The following is a 20,450-nucleotide window of genomic DNA, read 5'->3' as shown; positions in this document are numbered from 1 at the left end:
TAAACTCCTATTTGGAAAAAACTTCCAGGTATACATTCCATCCAGAGATGAATTGGAAGACAAAAAACTCCTGGGTAACAAAAGTATTCATTTTTATACAGATGGATCTAAGACAAATGAGGGAGTTGGTAGTGGTGTGTACTCAGAAAAGCCTAATCTAAGCATCTCATTCCGCCTCCCTATTTATTGTATCGTTTTCCAAGCGGAAACTTTAGCGATCAAAGAAGTTCTCTCCTCCCTAAGAGAAAACTTGATATCATCTTCTGATATCCGCATCTTCTCTGACAGTCAGGCTGCTATTAAATCTCTTGATGGTGTCTTAACCAAATCTCAAACGGCCCTCGATTGCCGATCGTCTCTTATGGAGATGGCACAGCAATTTAACATTTACCTATGTTGGATGCCGGGCCACAGAGCCATCAGAGGAAATTGTAGAGCCGATGAATTCGCTAACAATGGAACCGTCATGCCTATTTCACCTGAAAGGGAGAAGATAGGTATACCGATAGCTATATGTAAACTTATGCTAAAAGAAACAGCTTTTGCGATAGCAAATTCTAGGTGGCACAACTTACCAACATGCGCAGCCACAAAACTCATATGGCCTTCGCTGGACCTTAAGCGCTCTAAAGACTTGTTATCTCAAAGCAGACTTCATATAAGCTCCCTAATAGGTGTCCTTACGGAACACTGTGTTATATCATCAAATGACTTCTGTAGGAGCTGTATGGACGAAGAGGAAACAATCTCTCATCTCCTCTGCACTTTTTTTACTTCCTTTGATATTAAGATTTTAAATTAAATTTAGCTGATATTATGTTAATTTTTTTAGTTAATTTTATGAAAATGTAGGTACTTATAATTTATTCATTCTTTATAATTTCGAATAACTAAGTATATAAACAAGGGACAAGGTCCTTCAATATGTTATATCTTAAACAAATAAATAAATAATTAGATACATCAGGTTTATGTCAAACTAAACTGAAATAATGAGAAGAAATGATAAAATCTTTATAAAAGCCATTTACTATAATGTTTTTTGTTTTCGTTCAGAATCAAGAATACATAAAACCGTACTCAATAAAGTATACTTTAAGAACACATTCCTACTATCGCCATAAACAGCAACGGCAACTCTACATTCCACACATCATTTATAGAATTCCACATGCTGACTCTTCTTTCATGCACACCAACGAGAAAACAAGACAACCCTAGAAACCTAAACCGGCTACGTGTTCGCTCGTTGTTCGTTCATTTTATTCGAAAACAACAACACCCAATCCAATAACCCGTTCCGTTTCAAAAAATTCCCCACTAATCCATCCAAACACCTGCCATCTCTTTCCCATTTACCACACTAGAGCAACAAAGCCAACTCGATTTCCCACATTCTTCCACTCCAGTTTCCCAGATTCAAAAAGAAATTCCATTCCTTGCCTCCCGATTATTTTCCTTTTAAATCTCAACGTGTCAGCATCGGCAGCACAAAGGAAGGAAGAACATCACTCTTGAATTTAAAAAAATAAATTAATTTATTTTTTTATTTTACTCAACATAGCCTAAGTAATTTAAATTTAAACAACAACACGATAAAAAAAGTAACGATGAAACTATTTTTGTGCGCGTTATTTGTAATCGCCGCGGCGGCGACCCAAATTGTTTTCGCCGAAGAAATCAAATTGGAAGATGGTGTTTTAGTTTTAACGAAAAATAACTTCAATTCCGCTATCACCGACAATGAATTTGTTTTAGTTGAATTCTGTAAGTACCTTAATTATTCTACTTTGATTTTTCAATTCATATTTTCATGCATAATTTTATCTGAAAGCCGAATAATAATTATCATCCGGTCATTAATCTCTACACAGAGAAAATTAAACGAAAAGAAAGAAAGAAATTTGCAAAGTTTAAGAAAAAAAAGTTGTCTACGAATAGAGAAAACAAAAAAAGAGACAACCGTGGTTAGCAACATGTGTTTGGAGCTGTGCGTGCAAGAGGAACAAGTGTACCGGCCAGCCATTGAAAATAGCTATAGTTGTTTTTTTTAGTTCTCCAAAAAGTCTACACAAAATGATGCTTCAACTTGTGACGTGTCACTTCGTTCTTATGTTTTTTATAAGAAAGATGAAGTTTCAAAAAAAGAAAATTAACCAACACCACACATAATGCAATTCATATTTAATTATTCCAAAAGCAGTTAAATGTTCAAATGTTTTTGTTCGTAAGAACAAAGTAATTAAATGCAGCTGCAAATATATGAACTCCCACTCCTCCTTTATTTGCTTTGTTTGATAAATGTTGCACTATGTATGTTTAGTTATGGTCATAAAACACTTGAGTTTTTATCTTTTCACTCTTGAATTGCTTTCGGTCTTTTGTTTATTTTATCAGGCAAACCTTAAAAAAGGTGCCAAGCTAACAGAAGATAAGAAAAGTCAAGATTCCATAACTGATTTTTGTTTTTTTTTTTTTAAGTAAATGCGACTCCAAAAAATGTATCTTTATGTCGTGTCATAAGAACAAACCGGATTCTGCATGCGTGTCACTTTTCTTATACGTCGTGGTTTCTCTTCATAGCTCATCAATATCAGCTTCATCTTTATATTTCTTTTTCTCAATCAAAACATTAATTATTCTTTAATGTTCGATTGCTTTCGAATAAGTAATTTACCATTGGCCTACTATAGGAGCTTGTTGCTTAGAGGGAATGAGTTTATTTGGGGCGTGGTGAACTATATAAACACAAATACCTGCGATAGGTATATCCATGTTAAATGTGGGAAACTCATTTTTTAGTAATTAAGTTAGTCAAGTAAGTCTGAGTCTATGACTACTTTAAATACAAAAATGTTGTGCGCTTAATGTTCGTAGGAACCTACTTTCAAAAACCTGTACACCTACGTGAAACTGATGTCCTAGTCACTTGACCATATGGGAAATTTATTAGTCATTTTGTTCTTCTTTAAGTATGAAAAAAAAAACGTGGTGACTTTACAAATGTGAATAAACAAAATTTTAAAAGATCAAAAGTCACACTTTAAGAACGAAGTAGAATATCTAGATTCGATTTTATAGCATTGACGTAGGTTATTTGAATTTGAAATATTAATGCATAGTGACCAAACGGGCCTAGATTTTGGTTTGTTATTCTTTTGTTCCTTAATCCATTTTTTTTAAATTTATATTAATTTTAAAAATTCAAATCTACCATTTGGGACGTTTTAAAATAAATAAATAGGGAGGCGCAACAGTCCGTTGAGAACTAGGGCCTAGTGACTTATAACTCTCAACCAATCCTGTGTGCGAGTAATATTGTCAGGAATGGAGGGGACCTACAGTTTATATGCCGAATCCGAACGGCTAATTTGAGAAAGCACTTTTTCATGACAAGAGAATTTTTCAATTCCTCGCAAGAAGCAGTACCCGTGAAAAGAGTTTAGATGGCATAGGCAGGGATCGAATCCAAGACCTCTGGAATGACAGTCCAACGCACTAACCATCATGCCACTGGTACTAATTTGGGACGTTTTATCGCTCAATAATTTCGCCAAAAGTATTTTTGCACCTTTAACATAATTAGACATTTAAAAGAAAGCTCAATTTAATAAGTTTGTACCTATATAGTTCACTTTTATGTATGTAAGTCCCCTGCGAAAATGTGGAATTAAAAGTTGTTAACAAACTAATCTTTGTTAGGTTTAATATTTTATTCCTAAATTTTTTGAGCAGAGGCTTCCTTTTATCAAAAATTCAATAAGCCGCCAATGAATAACAACATTTTACAAGAGTAACTTTTTAAATTTCTAGTTTCAAAACGAAGAGGCGAGTAACTTCTTTATTTTAAATAATTTTGAAGCAATAAAATTTGTATTGACTTAAATCTTGAACAAAATAATTCTTCTCTTTTACATTTAAAAAAACATTATTTTATGCCCCAGATAAAGTTCACAGTCAGTTCGTGAGGTCTTTCAACTTATAAATATAAAACATTCTGATCTCCATTTAAAACATTTTGTTCCTCATCTTATCACACAATCACCCACCACGATCGTGGCATCTTTTAAATGATTCATGAATAGGAAAGAAATAAAAAACTACACTCTCAGGCCAATAACCCTTTGTGTCGGCTTAATGAACCAGTTTAGTCTTTTTTTCATTTTATTGCGCCCTCTTCTTTTGTTGGTAATAATTACCGTCGAAATAACAACAAAAACTGAATTGCCGGCCTACTTATCGAAATATGTGCAAAATAAAATGAAGCGGTAAAAGAAATAAATTAACATAAGAAACGCTTCGACTAAAGGTAGATACAGAAAAAACATATTGTTTTCCCTTGACATTGGTTAGATTGAGTTAAGATTATTATTCAAATCATTAACTCGTATGGCTATGTAACTCTAGTCTCTCTATGGAGACTTTTTTATTTTGAGATGATGAATATTTATGAAGTCGTTCTTCTTGATTTCTTAAATATCACAAGTTGAATGTATCAGTCTTGCGGCGGGTACACGTAACGTAGTTGATTTTGTGTAATCACTTGGAAATGAAACACTGACGTGTGCATTTTATGCAAAGCATTTATTAATTCTAATCTTTATATATGTGTAATATTCTATTAAGCCACGTATTTGATGATTTGTCTATGGTTAGATGACGACGACGAGAATGACGGCCTTCCATGTGGCACCAATTTTATAATTGCTGCTTAGCATGTTATCTTTCGCAAGATGAACAAACGAAAAAACCTAAGCTGGGAATTTTAACCTACTGATAAGACAGTAGCAGCACACTTTCTCGTATATATTTCACATTGAGTAAATATCTACGTTGTTCCTTTAATCTTTAACCTAAACAAAAATGTATCAGTGTAGAATTTGATCACATTGTGCATAGCGATAGAAAAACGATGCATTTCATTAAATTAAAAATAATCTCAAATATATTTCAATTATCAATTTTTCATTATCTTTATTATTTTGAATTTATTTATTTATAGATGCCCCATGGTGTGGACATTGCAAAGCATTAGCACCTGAATACGCTAAGGCTGCCCAAAAATTGGCCGAAACAGAATCTCCAATTAAATTGGGTAAAGTTGATGCCACCGAAGAGGGTGAACTCGCTGAAGAATATCAAGTTCGAGGCTATCCAACATTGAAGTTCTTCCGTAATGGTGTTGCCGTTGATTATGCTGGTGGACGTCAAGCTGATGATATTGTCGCTTGGGTCAACAAGAAGACCGGACCACCTGCCCTTGAATTGTCAACAGTCGAAGAAATCGAGAAATTCTTGAAGGATAATGAGGTAGGTTATTCTAAATTGTGTTTTATTCTTATGTTATACCTTTTGGAAAATGAAAACCAGTCGGGAAAAAATAATAGGTAAACAGGTTTTATTTTGGGTTGTTATTTGATTCTTTTTAATGGGTCCCGATTTGAATGGTTGGGAGATGCTGTTCGTTTAAGGGACGTATTGACAGTTTATTGTTTTTGGAGATAACCCAACGCAGGACAATTTATAGATATTGGAAATTTTATCACTTGTGGGTAATTTTAAGGAACAGACAAGTTTTTTTCTTCTTTTTTTGGGGGAAAGAAAGACGAAGGAAAAAGAAATGAATAGAAATTGATGTTTTCAAACCAGTTTGAGCATTTTTTAATGCTTCAATAGGGTTGTTGTTTCTTAAAAAAGAGGAATAAATTAACTGTTTAAATGTTATTTACGATTAAACCATTCAACTTAGAAAAATGCATATCTTTGGTATTATCGATATTTATGAGAAAAAGAATCTTAAGGTTTAATTTGGGGTTACTTTTGAACAAAAAATGTTTACCAACAATTTTAAATCTTCGTCTACAATTAAATTGCTTGAATTCGAAAAGTTGGTACTACTTTCGAACCAATGAGAATCGAATAGTTCTAGTAGTGCCAACTATATTCTTATGAACTTTCGAATAAACGAGGAACTACGTAACTCGAAAGTAGAATCCAAAACAAGGCAAAATAGAAAATACTAACTTTACATCAAATGTTTTTGCGAGCGAATTTGTTTTTGTCAAAAAGTAAGTAAAATGTAGAACATGAGGTTCCATCTCTCACCCCAATTACACCGGGAATTCGTGATTTTTACCAAAATTAGCGTTTGAACTCGCTTCCTCATTCGTTTCAAAACTCATAATCAGCGGGCACATGACTCTTTCGATTGTAGTCAAAATCTCGGCAAGTATTTTTGACATGGTTTGCTGTGCAACTCCAGCGGTCTTTTCACTACCGATTTGGTTTTTGTAACCTTCTGTTGCCAAAGAATTCAATGCTGCTGATTACTTAATGATAATCAGAACAGCATTTTTAAGTAAGAACATAAATGAAAGATGATAGCTCTTAGTATAACTAAAACAAAAGTATTCTACCGTATATAAAGGGCATTTTTTTTAAAAGCTATAGGAAAGTTTTCCAAAAGAAACACTTTATGTGCAAAATGCATGAAATCTTTATTTGAATCGATAGTCCATATAATTTAATGTTTGAAGATTATTTAATGCAAATGTTGACCTTTACTGCTCCTCAAATGTTCCAACCGCTTAGTCAAATTTTTGCATACGCTTTCCACCATTTCGGCTGTTAGATATATCACGAATAAATGCTTCAATGTTGTCTTCCAATGCGTCAATTGAAGCGGGTTTGTTTGTTTAGACATCAGCTTTAACATAGCCCCACAAAAAATAGTCTAAAAGCGTTGAATCGCACGATTAGGCGGCCAATTGACAGATCCCGACTTATTTCACATAAGTCCATTGTTGTGCGTGCTGTGTGACATGTGGCACCGTCTTGTTGAAATCACATGCAAGTCAAGCTCTTGCATTTTGTGTAAAAAAAAGATGGATATGATCTCACGGTAGCGCTTACCATTCACAGTTACGTTACGATTCGCATCATCTTTGAAGAAGTACGGTCCAATAATGCCACCAGCCCATGAACCACACCAAACTGTGACTTTTTCTGGACGCATTGGTAGCTCTTGCAACGCTTCTGGCTGATATTCACTCCAAAACCGACAATTCTGTTCATTTACGTACCTATTGAGCCAAACATTTTTCGGCAAAAAAGTGAATCTTCGGCCAACTTTTCAAGAGCCTATTCACCAAAAATTGTACGTTGCAGTAGGTCGTTCGGCTTCAATTCTTGCACCAGCTGTATTTTGAAAGGCATCACACCTAAATCCTTCCGCAAAATTGTACACGTTGTTCGCACTCTACGTAAGCGTTTTGGCGGTCCAAAAATGTAAATTTGTTGCGAAATTTAGTCACAATAGCCCGATTAGACGCTTATTTTGGAATTATCTCTTATTCTTCTAATATTTGCTCGTACCGATCTTCATTTTCTTGCAAATTATACCAAATTCCACCGGTGTCCATTTTTGTAATAATTATTCCTGTCCAAAAATTTGATGTTTTTTTTTGTTTTGTTTCTAAAATTGTCAAACAACTCGATACTCGTTCGAAAGTACACATTTTTTTGAAAACAAGTTGGTATAACCGGCATCCAATTCTACTTACATACGCAGTACGATTTGAAAGTAGAATCGGAAATGAGTTTCAAATAGAATCAAAAGTAGAATCGAGTTATGCCCCTGAACCTTTGATTTTTATATAAAGGAGTACATTTTTATTTTTAAATCTGGGTTTTGGAATTCGAATTCAACACAGCTTAGGGGTTTATAAAAAGAAATTGCATTTTTGGGTATGTGCGTAAGAATAAAAAAACCCTGATTATCTGATTAGAACAAAACATCAAGACACCTCAGAAGAAAGAATATGATTCATAAGAAAAACCAGGTCAGTTAAGATTAACCTTAAAAACCAACAATTATGTACACGATAATTTAAACTTATTGCGTTCTCGGGAAATTAACATAATTATGTTATCAGCTTGTTATCAATGTATTGGAAATTCCTAATTCTATGAACGGTTTTTCCTTGAGAATATCAGCTAGGTTCTACAATTTCACTTTCACTCGAAATAAAATTAAAATCCAATGAATAATCACTTTGAAAACTACTTTTATCAAAATAGATTTTATTTTATTTCTTTCGAACTAAAATCGAAGTGAATTTTTATGTTCTATATTTTAAATTTGCAATTTTCAAGTGATTTAAAATTTGACTGTGATTTGAATTTGACAGCAGGAAATTGTTTAAAAATAGTGTTATTTTTCTTAAAGGAAATAAACCTTAACTTCTTTATTCGTGACAAGTTCCAACTTCTATTTTGTAGTTGAGGCAACAGACAAAGTATTTGAAATGATTTTTCAGCTCGACAAATGTGTTAACACTTCGAGTAAAATAATGTTCTTTCAAAAACTAAGCTTCGACATTGGGATTTTTCCCAAAATAAATCTGCAGCTAGCTGTCATGTGCATTAACACAATGCAAATGTTTATTTTATTGAAAAACACAGACAAAATGAACACATAAGAAATCATACAAATTTTGACAATTAACTGAATTATTTATTGGCTGATGTGTTATATGGCAGCTGCTTTAATTTCATTTGAAGTGATTCCAAAAATTATTCCGAAAACAATTTCACTTCATTTTGGGATCCTAGCTGATATATTCCTCGATTACGATTGATACATACCCTTAACTCATTTCCAGCGTATACCAGTTGAGTAGTGTAAATATTAACGTATGTACAGAGTAAACTTTTATAATTGAGGCACTGAGAACAGAAGTGACGTAACCCCAATTTCCAATAATTGAGAAAATCACGGTTAAAGAAATTAAAGGAAAACATTTGTTTATTGGTAACTCTGGTAACTCGGGGGAACAAAATTTAGTAAGTCGAGTAAATCTTTCTTTTTCGCTTCACCTACGGCATTTCCTTTGGAAACAGAAATTCAAGGCCTGTGATAAATGTATATGTTCTTTTTTTTAATATCACAGTTTTAAAGAGCACGTCTTCGTTATTGCTGTACTTGTAAGAAATATTGAAGGGGATCTCTTTCAGAAATTGAAGCTATTCTACCTTTCCTTTTATTAACGTTAATCTTTGAATTTGTTATATTTTTTTACAATTTTTTCGTCAAAACCTCACAGATCAATCCATAACAATAATTTAAATGGATCCTTCTTTTTTGCCGTTGCTATAACCTTATACCAGTCCATAAGGCCAAAAATGTCTTTAAAATATTTCTTTTGTTCTTTGATAAGACTAAAGTCTTGATCACAAGGTAAGTAAGTAAAGTAGCCACTCAATAGAAATTTGTGATTAATTTTATTTACAAAATAGTCACTATGCGGAACAATATATTGGCACAAAGCGGACATCTTAATATTCCTATTTTGCCCACCAGTGTGGTCAGTGTACATAATTTCATTTGAGGAACTCACAAAATGTTTAATACAATGCAATACGCAGCTGGCAATTTCTTGGGGACCTCTTGATCCAACTGACTCATCTCAAATATACATGTAAGCTTTGTTCTTTATCATGTCATCAATACCTAGACAATTTGTCCAGAGCTGCCTTCTATTATAGCACACACCCCTTGAAATGACTGAAGTTGGCAAAGTTTTCATAACATCAAATGTAATTACGGAATTAGATTCCCTTGCTTTTGCCGCATCAACTCTAATGCCATTTCTAGCCGACCCCGCTTTTCTAAGATGCAGTTCATGTTTGATTTAGCTTACTGTATTAATAAATTGGTTTTATGAATTGAGTTTGATATGTGACTGAAAAGTGAGTTTATCAAGTATAATGCCAAGATATTTACAATTTTCGGACCATACGACATTGGTTGCATTAATATTGAGAGTGGTTTGTGGAACGACCTGGAATTTTTCGGCTTTAACTTTAATTTTCCACTTATTGAAGTAACTAAGAAGTTTATCAAGGGAACACTGTAAGTAGTTAAGTGGGTCTTGAGCAAAAACACTTGATGCAAAAAAGGCAGTGCTGTCCGCGAGCATGGCAATTTCAGTATTTTCAAGCAGAGAAAGATCGGATAAGAAAACGATAAAAAGAATGGGACCCAAAACAGATACTTGAGGAACGCCAAATGAAATGTCAAATAAAGAAGATTTCGCAAGTCCAGTACTAACAAAGAACTTTCGGTTCTTCAAAAAATTCCTAATAATTTGTATAAGATATCGTGGAAAATTCAACAAAATTAGCTTAAAGATGAGTCCATCGTGCCAAACAGTGTCAAAAGCTTTTTCTATGTCTAGCAAAACTAGACCCGTCGAATTTTGTAAAACAATATTATTTTGGACATATTTTTTAATTCTCAGGACTTGGTGGAGTGACGTGCTCTGAATCCGAATTGTTCATTTGGATATATACTTCTTTCATCAATATGCTGCAGGAGTCGGTCATTTAACACCTTTTCATAAATTTTACTTAAATTGCTTAGAAGACGGCAATGGCCTAGTCACTGATAAAGCCTCGGTTCCCATCGATCACAAATTAGGCATCAGTGAGCGTGGTTAATACAAAGAAACCTACCGCGAGTTGTTGTCATGTGTTCTTTCTATCTGTTGTTCTCTCTCTTCTGTGATTCTGTCTTGTATTAATGTCTTGTGTTGTTATCACCTTACATAGTCTAGTCGCTCAAGGTGCTGTGTTCTCTCCTCTGTATATATTATGTGCTGAGTAGTGTAAAATTTAATGTAATATAATGCTTAGAAGACTTATAGGCCTATAATTTATAGGCTATCTTTAGGTTTTTCAGCCTTGGCAATAGGTAACCTTTGCTACTTTCCATTTTTCAGGAAAATAAAAGTGTTTAATACAAACATTGAAGATAAAAGTTAAGGCAGTGCTTTTAATAATTGGTTGCTAATTTCATCATCTCCAGGAGATTTATTTATTTTCAGGTCTTTAAGCAAGCCTTTTACTAAATTGTTGTTAGAAATAAGTGAACTGGGTTGAAAAATTACAGAATCTTCGAACTCTAAGAGTTTTTCGCGAACAACATTTTCGGTTGCAGTTGAAAGTTTGAGCGAAGATATTTGCCTTTTCTTAGTGCGTAATATTATTTTGTTCCCTTAGAGGAGGAACATTTTCTTTTTAGATATTGATTGATGGTTTGTTGTTTTTATTTTTGAGTAAATATCGCATTTCTTTATCCTGAACTTAGCAATTTGTTTCAATTTGAGTTATTGGTAATAAATCAAACAGGTCAAAATAGATCTCAATCAAAACTTAACTGCTGTTTCAGCATTCCTTACAAACAAAGACAAAAATCACACACACAGTAGATTATTCGGAGACAATTTATTGTTAACAAATGTTTCTGAATTTGTTTCCTTTCTAAGCCTGGACATGGTATAGTAAGAACTTAAGTACCTTTCGCCCTACAGGTTTTTTTTAGCTATTCCAAATCCACCAAATTAAAGTTTGGAAAGAATTCGAAATGTCATTAAATCTACGCCTCTACTACGCCTACGCGCCATCGTGTACGGTTTCCGGAGATGTGTTTCAGCTCGCTCCAACTCTTGCCTAGTGACGCTGATTCCGCCTCGACTGTCCTGCGCCATGTGCTTCTTGGTCGTCTAGCTCTTCTTCCTTCTTGTGTGAGCGGATTTCACTGCATTGCTTGGCCTGCAATGTAGTCGTTACCTTATCGAAGCGTATGTCCAATCCATTGCCACTAATGTCTTCGTATTATAGATTCTATAGGTTCCTGACCTGTCCTTCTATGAAGGACCTCATTTGAAATACGGTTTGGCCAGAAAATTCTCAGCATGCTACGAAGACATCTATTTACGAAGGTTTGAAGCTTTCTTGTTATGGCTAAAGTAACCTTCCAAGTGCTGCACGCATAAAGAAGCACAGATTCGACATTTGTGTGAAACAGTCGTAGCTTTGTTCTTTAGGTAATAGAATTATTCCTCCTAACTTTTGACAGCATACCGAACGCCGCTTTTGCTTTGCCGATGCGGCAGATGACGTGTTCGGTTCCGACTTTGATGGAGACGTTACTTCCAAGGTACTGAAAGCTCTCCATTTTTTCCACCGGTTCCGTTCTGTTGTGTGCAGAACATCGCTTATCACCAACAAAAACAAAGGCCTTCTCAAAGTCGATGAACAGTAGGTGTAGTTGTGACCGACATTCAACGCACTGCTCAATAATGATCCGCAGGTTAATGTGATCAATACAGGAGGATCTAGCGCGGAATCCTGCTTGTTTGGCATCGAGTGTGGCCTTAAGGTGTTCTTTGATGCTTTCCAGTACAACTTTCTGCTATTTTGGCAACGGCTAGTAGAACGCAAATTTCCTCTCCAGTTTTTCTCCCCTCCTTTTTTGGGAGCTTGACGATAATTCCCTTCTTCCACTCATGGGGGAAGCTTTCGGTGGTTCTTTATGAGCGGATAAAGCAGTTCGCTTGATAACATTGGCGTTTCTGTAAAAGCTCTGCGGGAATACCATCAAATCCTACCGGTTTGTTGTTTGTAAGTGCTTTAATTGCGGCAACGATCTCATCTTTACTTGGAGTTGCGGTGCGGATTCGGGGATTAGTTTCTTCAAGCGTTTCAGAAGGTATCGGATGCTCATTGTTTGCAAACACTTTAAAACCGAGGAAAAGTGCTCTTTCCATCTTTTGACTTGCTCATCCACCGAACTTATCACAGTACCGTCTACTTCTTTTACCAGGTGTTGCTTTGAGCTGTGTGTACCGTCCATTTCTTTGGTTATTCTGTGAACGGTCCTGCCTTCGCACCTGTTTGCAGCATCTTCTGCTTCTTGCGCCAATGCGTTGATGTAGTTACACTTGTCGCGGTGCACACTGCGATTAACCTCTCTCTTTTTCATGCGATACGAGGACTCCAGCTCGTTTGCCTGATTTATATGCAAAAATTATTTGTAATTAAAATACTACTCCTTTAGGCGAAAGTTCATTTCACCTGTCCAGCAGAGAACTCAAACAAATTGTGTCGAATTTCTTTCAAAATATGATTTCAACTTTCCTTTATATTATAGAGTCGACATTTTTTTTGATAATTTATAATTTTAAAATAGTTTTTGAAAATCTTAAAAATCTCATCACACAATTTTCGGATTTTCATTCTTGTTTTTATTCTTCAAAACTCATTTCTGAACCTTTGAACTTCAAAATTGGTTACTAATTTGTTGAGGCAATATCTATTTTCGTTTAATTTTGCACGTGTCTAATAGACCAAAAGCTAAGCCAAGTCTTTGTCATTTCTATTTAATAATCTTATCTCTTTCAAAGAATATAAAGAAGCCGTCTTTATGTTAACCTTATTCTTTTAGATAAGACCCAAAATTTGTTATCAATATTAAATTGCTCAACAAAGCTTAACATTGAACTTGTTATTTTCTATTTGCTTAGGACAAATATTGAAGTAGGTAAATTTATAAAGATTAAATCGTGCAAAACAAGTTAAAAAAATGTAATTAAATTTTCTGTGTAAAAAAATGAGACCTAGTAAAAATAAATTATGTATCTTCTGTATCTGTTATGCAACAGTTAACCTTTTGTTGTTATAATAAATTTAATTCAATTCTCGTAATTAGAGTCATTATTGTTCTGTTGTACTTTCTATTTATTCAACCTACATTTTAAAATTGTTGTGGACTCACAATTTTGATGATAAATTGTATAGCAAATAGAAAATTATACAAACGACACTTCAACATTAATATCAATTAAGAAAATCACAAAATACTTAAAGCTGCTAGAGTGAATAATTGACTTTATCAGTTAAATTTTAAAAATTACGTGCCCCAAGCCACTTACAATATTATTTAAAGATAAAGAATTCGACTAGTAATTAAGAAAATAAAAACTCACACTAGTTTTTTGATAACTCGATAAAAGTATAAACAAATATTTGAAATTCATATTCATTATCACTCATTGGCGTTTGCTTTTCTTATCACCACATCGGAAGTCTTAAAAAAAGTCTTAATTACTTATCAACATAATTAATAAAGACTGTTTTAAAAAAAGGGTAGAAAATGATTTGTGGTGTTTCTATCGTCACTCATCGTTAATGGCATTTTCAAGTTCATCTTGAAAGCTACGTGGACTTTTATTTGTTATAACTCAAAAAAACACCATTTCCTAAATTCTATTTCTATCTACACTTAGTTCGTAGGCGGAAATGTTATCGCTACTTTTTAAGCTGTCTTGTTTTTGTACTTACAATACAATACTGTAAAAATGGCTGCGATTGATTGTTGCTCGAAATGTTCCACTAATGAATAAAGAACAAAGAACCACTTATGACCACATCATACTCGCAGTTTCGGCTGGACAAGGTGGATTCTTTTTTTGGATGCACCAGGTGGAACTGGCAAAACATTCCTTATTTCGCCAATTCTTGTCAAAATACGATCAAATAATGGTATCGGATTGGCTTTTGAATCTTCTGAGATTGCGGCCACTTTATTGGATGGAGGCAGATCAGCCCATTCAGTATTTAAACTGCCACTAAATATTCAAAATAACTCATGGCAACATGGCTGCAACAGTGTAAAATTATCATCTGGGATGAATGCACTATGGCACACAAACATTCGCTTGAGGCGTTGAACAGGGATGTCAACGACTTTTACCTCAACATACAACATTTGAGATGATCTTCAAAAGTTGTATAAATCTGGTCTATATACCTCAGCGATGGAGAGATCTAAAGGTAGTTTTCATTCCCAAGGCGGGCAAATGCTCGCATGTCAACCCTAAAGACCTAAGACCTATTAGCCTATCATCTTTCATTCTCAAAACTCTGGAACGATTGATCGATATCCATATACGTAACAACATTGAGAAGAGACTATCAATGTCTCAGCATGCTTACTGCAAAGGGAAATCGGTAGAAACAGCCTTGCACACTCTGGTAAGAATTATCGAATACTCCCTAGAACAAAAGGAATATTCTATGGTGGCCTTCCTGGATATTGAGGGCGCTTTTAACAACGTTGACACATCCTCTATCACTTCTGCTATGACGACCTTAAACGTCGAATACTCAATCTGTGAGTTGATTAATCTAATGCTTAAAAGCAGGATCATTAACTTTAGTTTGGGAGATTTTTGCACAAAAAGGTCTGTCAGTAGAAGCACTCCGCAAGGTGGTGTTCTGTCCCCTCTGCTGTGGAACATAGTGGTTAACGAACTACTAATATCCCTTGAAAGGGAAGGCTACAGAGTGTTTGCGAATCCCGATGATGTTGCTATCGCCGTCACATGCACTCAATATGCTCACTAGATGGGCTGATCACTGCGGACTTAGTATTAATCCTCAAAAAACAGACCTCGTCCTTTTCACACGGAAATAAAAGATACCAGTAATTGTACCTCCTTCAATAAAAGGTATACCACTAATTTTTACCAATGAAGCCAAATACCTTGGTCGGATATTGGACAAAAAATTAAGTTGGAAATCTAATATACAGGAAAGAGTTAAAAAAGCAACAGCAGCTCTTTTCCTTTGCAAGAAAGCTATAGGAAGCAAATGGGGTTTTCAACCTCGCATAACCTACTGGCTATACACATCGGTCATCCGACCAATACTTATGTACGGGGTTGCAGTATGGTATGCAGAAGAGTCGAACGCACTGCATGTCTCTGCATAAGCTGGGTATTGAGAACCACACCCTCAGCAGCGTTAGACACTCTCCTCCATCTGACACCCCTGGACATCTTCAGTAAACAAGTGGCAGCGAGTACAGCGATAAGACTCGACGCCTCATCTCAATGGACCAACAACAATGTGGGGCACTCCATCATTTTGAACCTCTTTGGTTCTATACCAAAGTACATAGACTACACTATTCCTAAACTCCTATTTGGAAAAAACTTCCAGGTATCCATTCCATCCAGAGATGAATGGGAAGACAAAAAACTCTTGGATAACAAAAGTATTCATTTTTATACAGATGGATCCAAGACAAATGAGGGAGTTGGTAGTGGTGTGTACTCAGAAAAGCCTAATCTAAGATCTCATTCCGCCTCCCTAATCATTGTAGCGTCTTTCAAGGGGAAATTTTAGAGATCAAAGAGGTTCTCTCCTGGCTAAGAGAAAACGCAGACAGTCAGGCTGCTATCAAATCCCTTGACGGTGTCTCAACCAAATCTCTAAGGGCCCTCGATTGTCGATTGTCTCTTATGGAGATGGCTCAGCAATTTAACATTCACCTCTGTTGGGTGACGGGCCACAGAGACATCACAGGAAATTGTAGAGCCGATGAACTTGCTAAAAATGGAACCGTCATACCTATTTCACCTGAAAGGGAGAAGATAGGTATACCGAAAGCTACATGTAAACTTATGCTAAAAGAAACAGCTTTTGCGATAGCAACTTCTAGGTGGCACAACTTACCAACATGCGCAGCCACAAAACTCATATGGCCTTCGCTGGACCTAAAGCGCTCTAAAGACTTGTCATCTCAAAGCAGACTTCATATTAGCTCCCTAATAGGTGTCCTTACGAGACACTGACTTCTGTAAGAGCTGTATGGACGAAGTAGAAGAGGAAACAATCTCTCACCTCCTCTGCACTTGCCCTGCTCTTTCACTCAGACGCAAACTTCATCTGGGGGACTACTCTTTTGATAATCCCAGTGAACTAGCTAAAAAGGATATCAAATATCTTCTTCGCTTTATAAGAAGCTCAAAATGGTGCGACTAGTAAGATATAATTTTCTAGATTCATGTGGTATCACAATGGACCTTTCTCTTGGCCTAAGAGTGTGGATTTTAATCCGCAGCCACTTTAACCTAACTTAACCTATACAACATTTATTACCAGGTGACTTGGTGTCATACAAATCTATTGACATAGTTTGTGATACTACCGGAGCTCAAAGCTGTAAATTATCCAACCGATTTTTTGAACTCATTGGATTTACCAGGCATGCCACCGCATAATTTTTAAATGAAGGTTAGATCTTCGTTAATTTTGCTTGGTTATTTGAACCCACCACAATTGTGCAACGGCACGCGATCATTGTCATAATAAATAGCAAATTCAGAGGTGAACATATATCATTGTCGCGAAGCCCTATTATACCCACAGTTGTGCCAATTCAATTTAAACGGCTTTAATTTGCAATTAGATTGACATTTGCAATGACTATCAATAAGTCTCAAGGCCAAAAGATCCCTGTCTGCGGCTTAGATTTGAGCACTTCATGTTTTTCACATGGACAACTATAATTGGTGTGCTCTCGAGTGGAGAAACTATTCAGTTTGTTTGTATGGGGGAAAGATGGGATCACAAAAAATATTGTACACTCTGTTGCATTAAGGGATTGATATTGTTTTTTGGTAGTATTGTCTTAATTAGCGATATGTTTATAATTTTAATAAATTACAAATATTTGTTTGGTAATTTGTTATTTTCATATTTTGTCACCGTTTACAGTGCTCTATATCTCTCCCTCTCTTATATACCACATCCTCACACCCTTACTATAAGTTAGTTATTTATTTCTAGCAACATATTCTCTAGAAATTATTTAAATGACAAAACAACGTGTGTCGGGTCAGCTAGTACACTTATAAAACACAATTCAATGCTAAGGTCTCACTTTTCTTGCCGAGTACAACTAGTATCCAAATTGGACCTTGGTTCTTGTTGTAATGATGTAAAACAAAATGTTGGTACGTAAAACAATCTTAAAGCTTAACTTTCGATTTCAAAAGTTAGACTCTGAATAAGTGAAACTATGCCAAAGCGACCAGCCCAAAGTAATGATAATATTATTGAATAATAAATTATAATAAACAAGTAAAAAATAAACAAGTCTATGTTTATTATTTTCTCAGACTTGGAAGCGTTTTGAAGCAACAAACATGGGTACATATATATTTTTCATGCATAATTAAGTCGTATTTATGAAAGAAAATTATTTATAGACAGCAAATAACAGGTGCTCGCACGAGTACACCATATTTTCATTGTCACTTCAGTTGGCAATTAATAGAACTGCAATCCCCCTCGATCTAATACTGAATTAAAAATAAACAAGTCCCGAGATAGATGAAACACGAAATGTAAATTGATTACTTTGTATATTATTAATTATAGATTCTACGTCGGAATACAGTTCTTATTCTGATTAAATTCAAGATTACATTTTTTAATACAAGCAAAGTAAAAATGAAGCTAATTTATTTATAAACAATTCCACGGCCGGTGATATTTCATAGACGAACAGGTTTTCTTGTTGTGTTGTGGACCAATCACAGAGCAACAACTGTGCAGCCATGTGATTAACATTTAAATGATAATGAAGCTGATTTTCTTAACCGTAACCTAATTTTTGTTTTATTTTTGCAATTTTCAGATCGCTGTTGTTGGTTTCTTTGCCGATCGTGAAAGCGAAGAAGCTAAGGCCTTCCTTGCCGTTGCCAATGGTCTCGATAGCTTTGTTTTCGGTATCACCACCAACGCTGAACTTATTGCCAAATACGAAGCCAAGGAAAACCAAGTTGTTCTCTTCAAGCCATACGATGACAAGAAGACTATCTACCAAGGTGCTATTAACCAAGAAGATCTCAAGAAATTCGTCCAAGTCTACTCACTGCCTTTGATTGTTGACTTCAACCACCAATCAGCATCGAAGATTTTCGGCGGTTCCGTCAAATCGCACATGTTGTTCTTCGTCTCAAAGGAAAAGGGACACGTTGAGAAATACGTTGAACCATTGAAGGATATTGCTGCAAATTACCGTGATGAAATTCTTTTTGTTACAATCAGCGCTGACGAGGAAGATCACGCTCGCATCTTTGAATTCTTCGGCATGTCCAAGGATGAAATTCCAAGTATTCGTTTGATTAAATTGGAAGAAGATATGGCCAAATACAAGCCACCAACCAATGACTTGAGCCCCGAAGCTGTTAAGAGTTTTGTTGAAGATTTCATTGCTGGAAAATTGAAGCAACATTTGTTGTCTCAAGAATTGCCAGAAGATTGGGACAAGAATCCAGTTAAGGTGCTCGTTGCCACCAACTTCGATGAAGTTGCACTTAACCCAGAAAAGGATGTCCTTGTTGAATTCTATGCTCCATGGTAAGTTTTTAAAATGTTTATTTCATCATCATGATTTTTAATTAATTTATTGTTTGTAATAGGTGCGGACATTGCAAACAATTGGTTCCAATCTACGACCAATTGGGTGAAAAATACAAGGATCACCCAACCATTGTCATTGCCAAGATGGACTCCACCATCAATGAATTGGAACACACCAAGATCTCATCGTTCCCCACACTTAAATTCTACCGCAAGGGTGACAACCAAGTGATCGAATACAACTTGGACAGGACCTTCGAAGACTTCGTTAAATTCTTGGATGCTGGCGGTGAAATGGCAGCACCTGTAAGAACTTTCTTCTTCTTTTCATTATTTAAATTGAACTAAATTTTGTTTTTTATTTTAAATAATTTCAGGAGGAAGTTACCGAAGAAGTCCTTGATGAACCTTCGGAAGGAAAGATCGAAAAAGATGAATTGTAAATTCCCAACAACATCATTCAAATACTACCAGTAGAAAACAGTTTATATAGCCACCTTTTACAAAATACAATCCAATCTTCTGTTCATTCTAAAAACAACAAACAAACAAAACAAGAAAACAAAAAGGATCAGGATCCATAAATGAGAGAGTAAAAAAAATTATTAAATTTAATTTGTTTTCTAATTACTTTGATATTTCTTTTTTACTTTAAGAGAACAATATTTTAGTTATATAATTAAGTTTTTTTTATATTATACGCTAAAGTAAACATTTATGTCGTCGTAGGAAGGCTAGGGAAAATACAAAAATAATATAAAAAAAGAGTAAAAACATTGAAACTTCCATAGTTGAGAGAAACATGTTTATTTGTAATACTAAAAAATTATTAAACATAAAAAGAAAAAAAAAACATACTTTCTGTGAAAAGAACTGATAAGAAAAATACAAACTAATAAAGAAAAAACCTTTTTTTATAAAAAAAAAACATTTTGTACGTTTGGTTTTTATTTCATTTTTTGTTTTAATTTATTTTTCTGATTATTGGGAATTATTTTCACTTTTTTTTTCGTAGATCGATGTATGTATGTATTTAGGAAGATATTTTCTTAAAAATTTTGAATGTAAAAGAATCTGAAGAGTTATTATTATGGCTCGGCTTTTGTGATTTCTTTTTAAGAATAAACTGGAAAACAAATATTTAACACAACTTACAAATTTTATTTAACAAGTAAGGAGGGTATGTATTTAAAAATTAATTTTTCTTCGCTTTCCGAATATAGGTTGGGCACTTAATAAATTGATTGGGAACACTAAACAGACGGAATGTTTCAGTTAAACAAGGATGCCTATCATTTTTAGAGCTCTCTTTCAACTTCTCTCCAATAGACCCAAGTAGGATATTGAGACACCGTTTCTCAATAATGAGGAAATAAAGGCTTTATAAATTA

General features: G+C 34.8%; 1 protein-coding gene across 1 annotated transcript; it reads left to right on the top strand.

The window, feature by feature from the left end:
* Positions 1 to 1,452: 1,452 nt before the first annotated feature.
* On the top strand, positions 1,453 to 19,987 carry LOC129939142 (protein disulfide-isomerase). The gene is made up of 5 exons (XM_056047026.1): positions 1,453 to 1,767; positions 5,003 to 5,310; positions 18,332 to 19,056; positions 19,119 to 19,365; positions 19,437 to 19,987. Exons 1-5 carry the CDS (start codon positions 1,611 to 1,613, stop codon positions 19,500 to 19,502), a joined length of 1,503 nt encoding a protein of 500 aa, XP_055903001.1. The 5' UTR covers positions 1,453 to 1,610; the 3' UTR covers positions 19,503 to 19,987.
* The last annotated feature ends 463 nt before the right edge of the window (positions 19,988 to 20,450 follow it).

Source organism: Eupeodes corollae, chromosome 1 (genome assembly GCF_945859685.1).
Source record: "Eupeodes corollae chromosome 1, idEupCoro1.1, whole genome shotgun sequence".
Classification (NCBI taxonomy): Eukaryota; Metazoa; Arthropoda; class Insecta; order Diptera; family Syrphidae; genus Eupeodes; species Eupeodes corollae.
Note: the sequence above shows the minus strand (reverse complement) of the source record. Positions and strands in the feature narration are given on the sequence as shown.

Excerpts from the sequence above, each read along its gene's own strand:
- LOC129939142 (XM_056047026.1), top strand. The coding sequence starts at position 1,611 with ATGAAACTATTTTTGTGCGCGTTATTTGTAATCGCCGCGGCGGCGACC. Across the intron at positions 1,768-5,002 it reads ATTTGTTTTAGTTGAATTCT|ATGCCCCATGGTGTGGACAT; the intron begins GTAAGTACCTTA and ends ATTTATTTATAG. Across the intron at positions 19,366-19,436 it reads GCGGTGAAATGGCAGCACCT|GAGGAAGTTACCGAAGAAGT; the intron begins GTAAGAACTTTC and ends AAATAATTTCAG.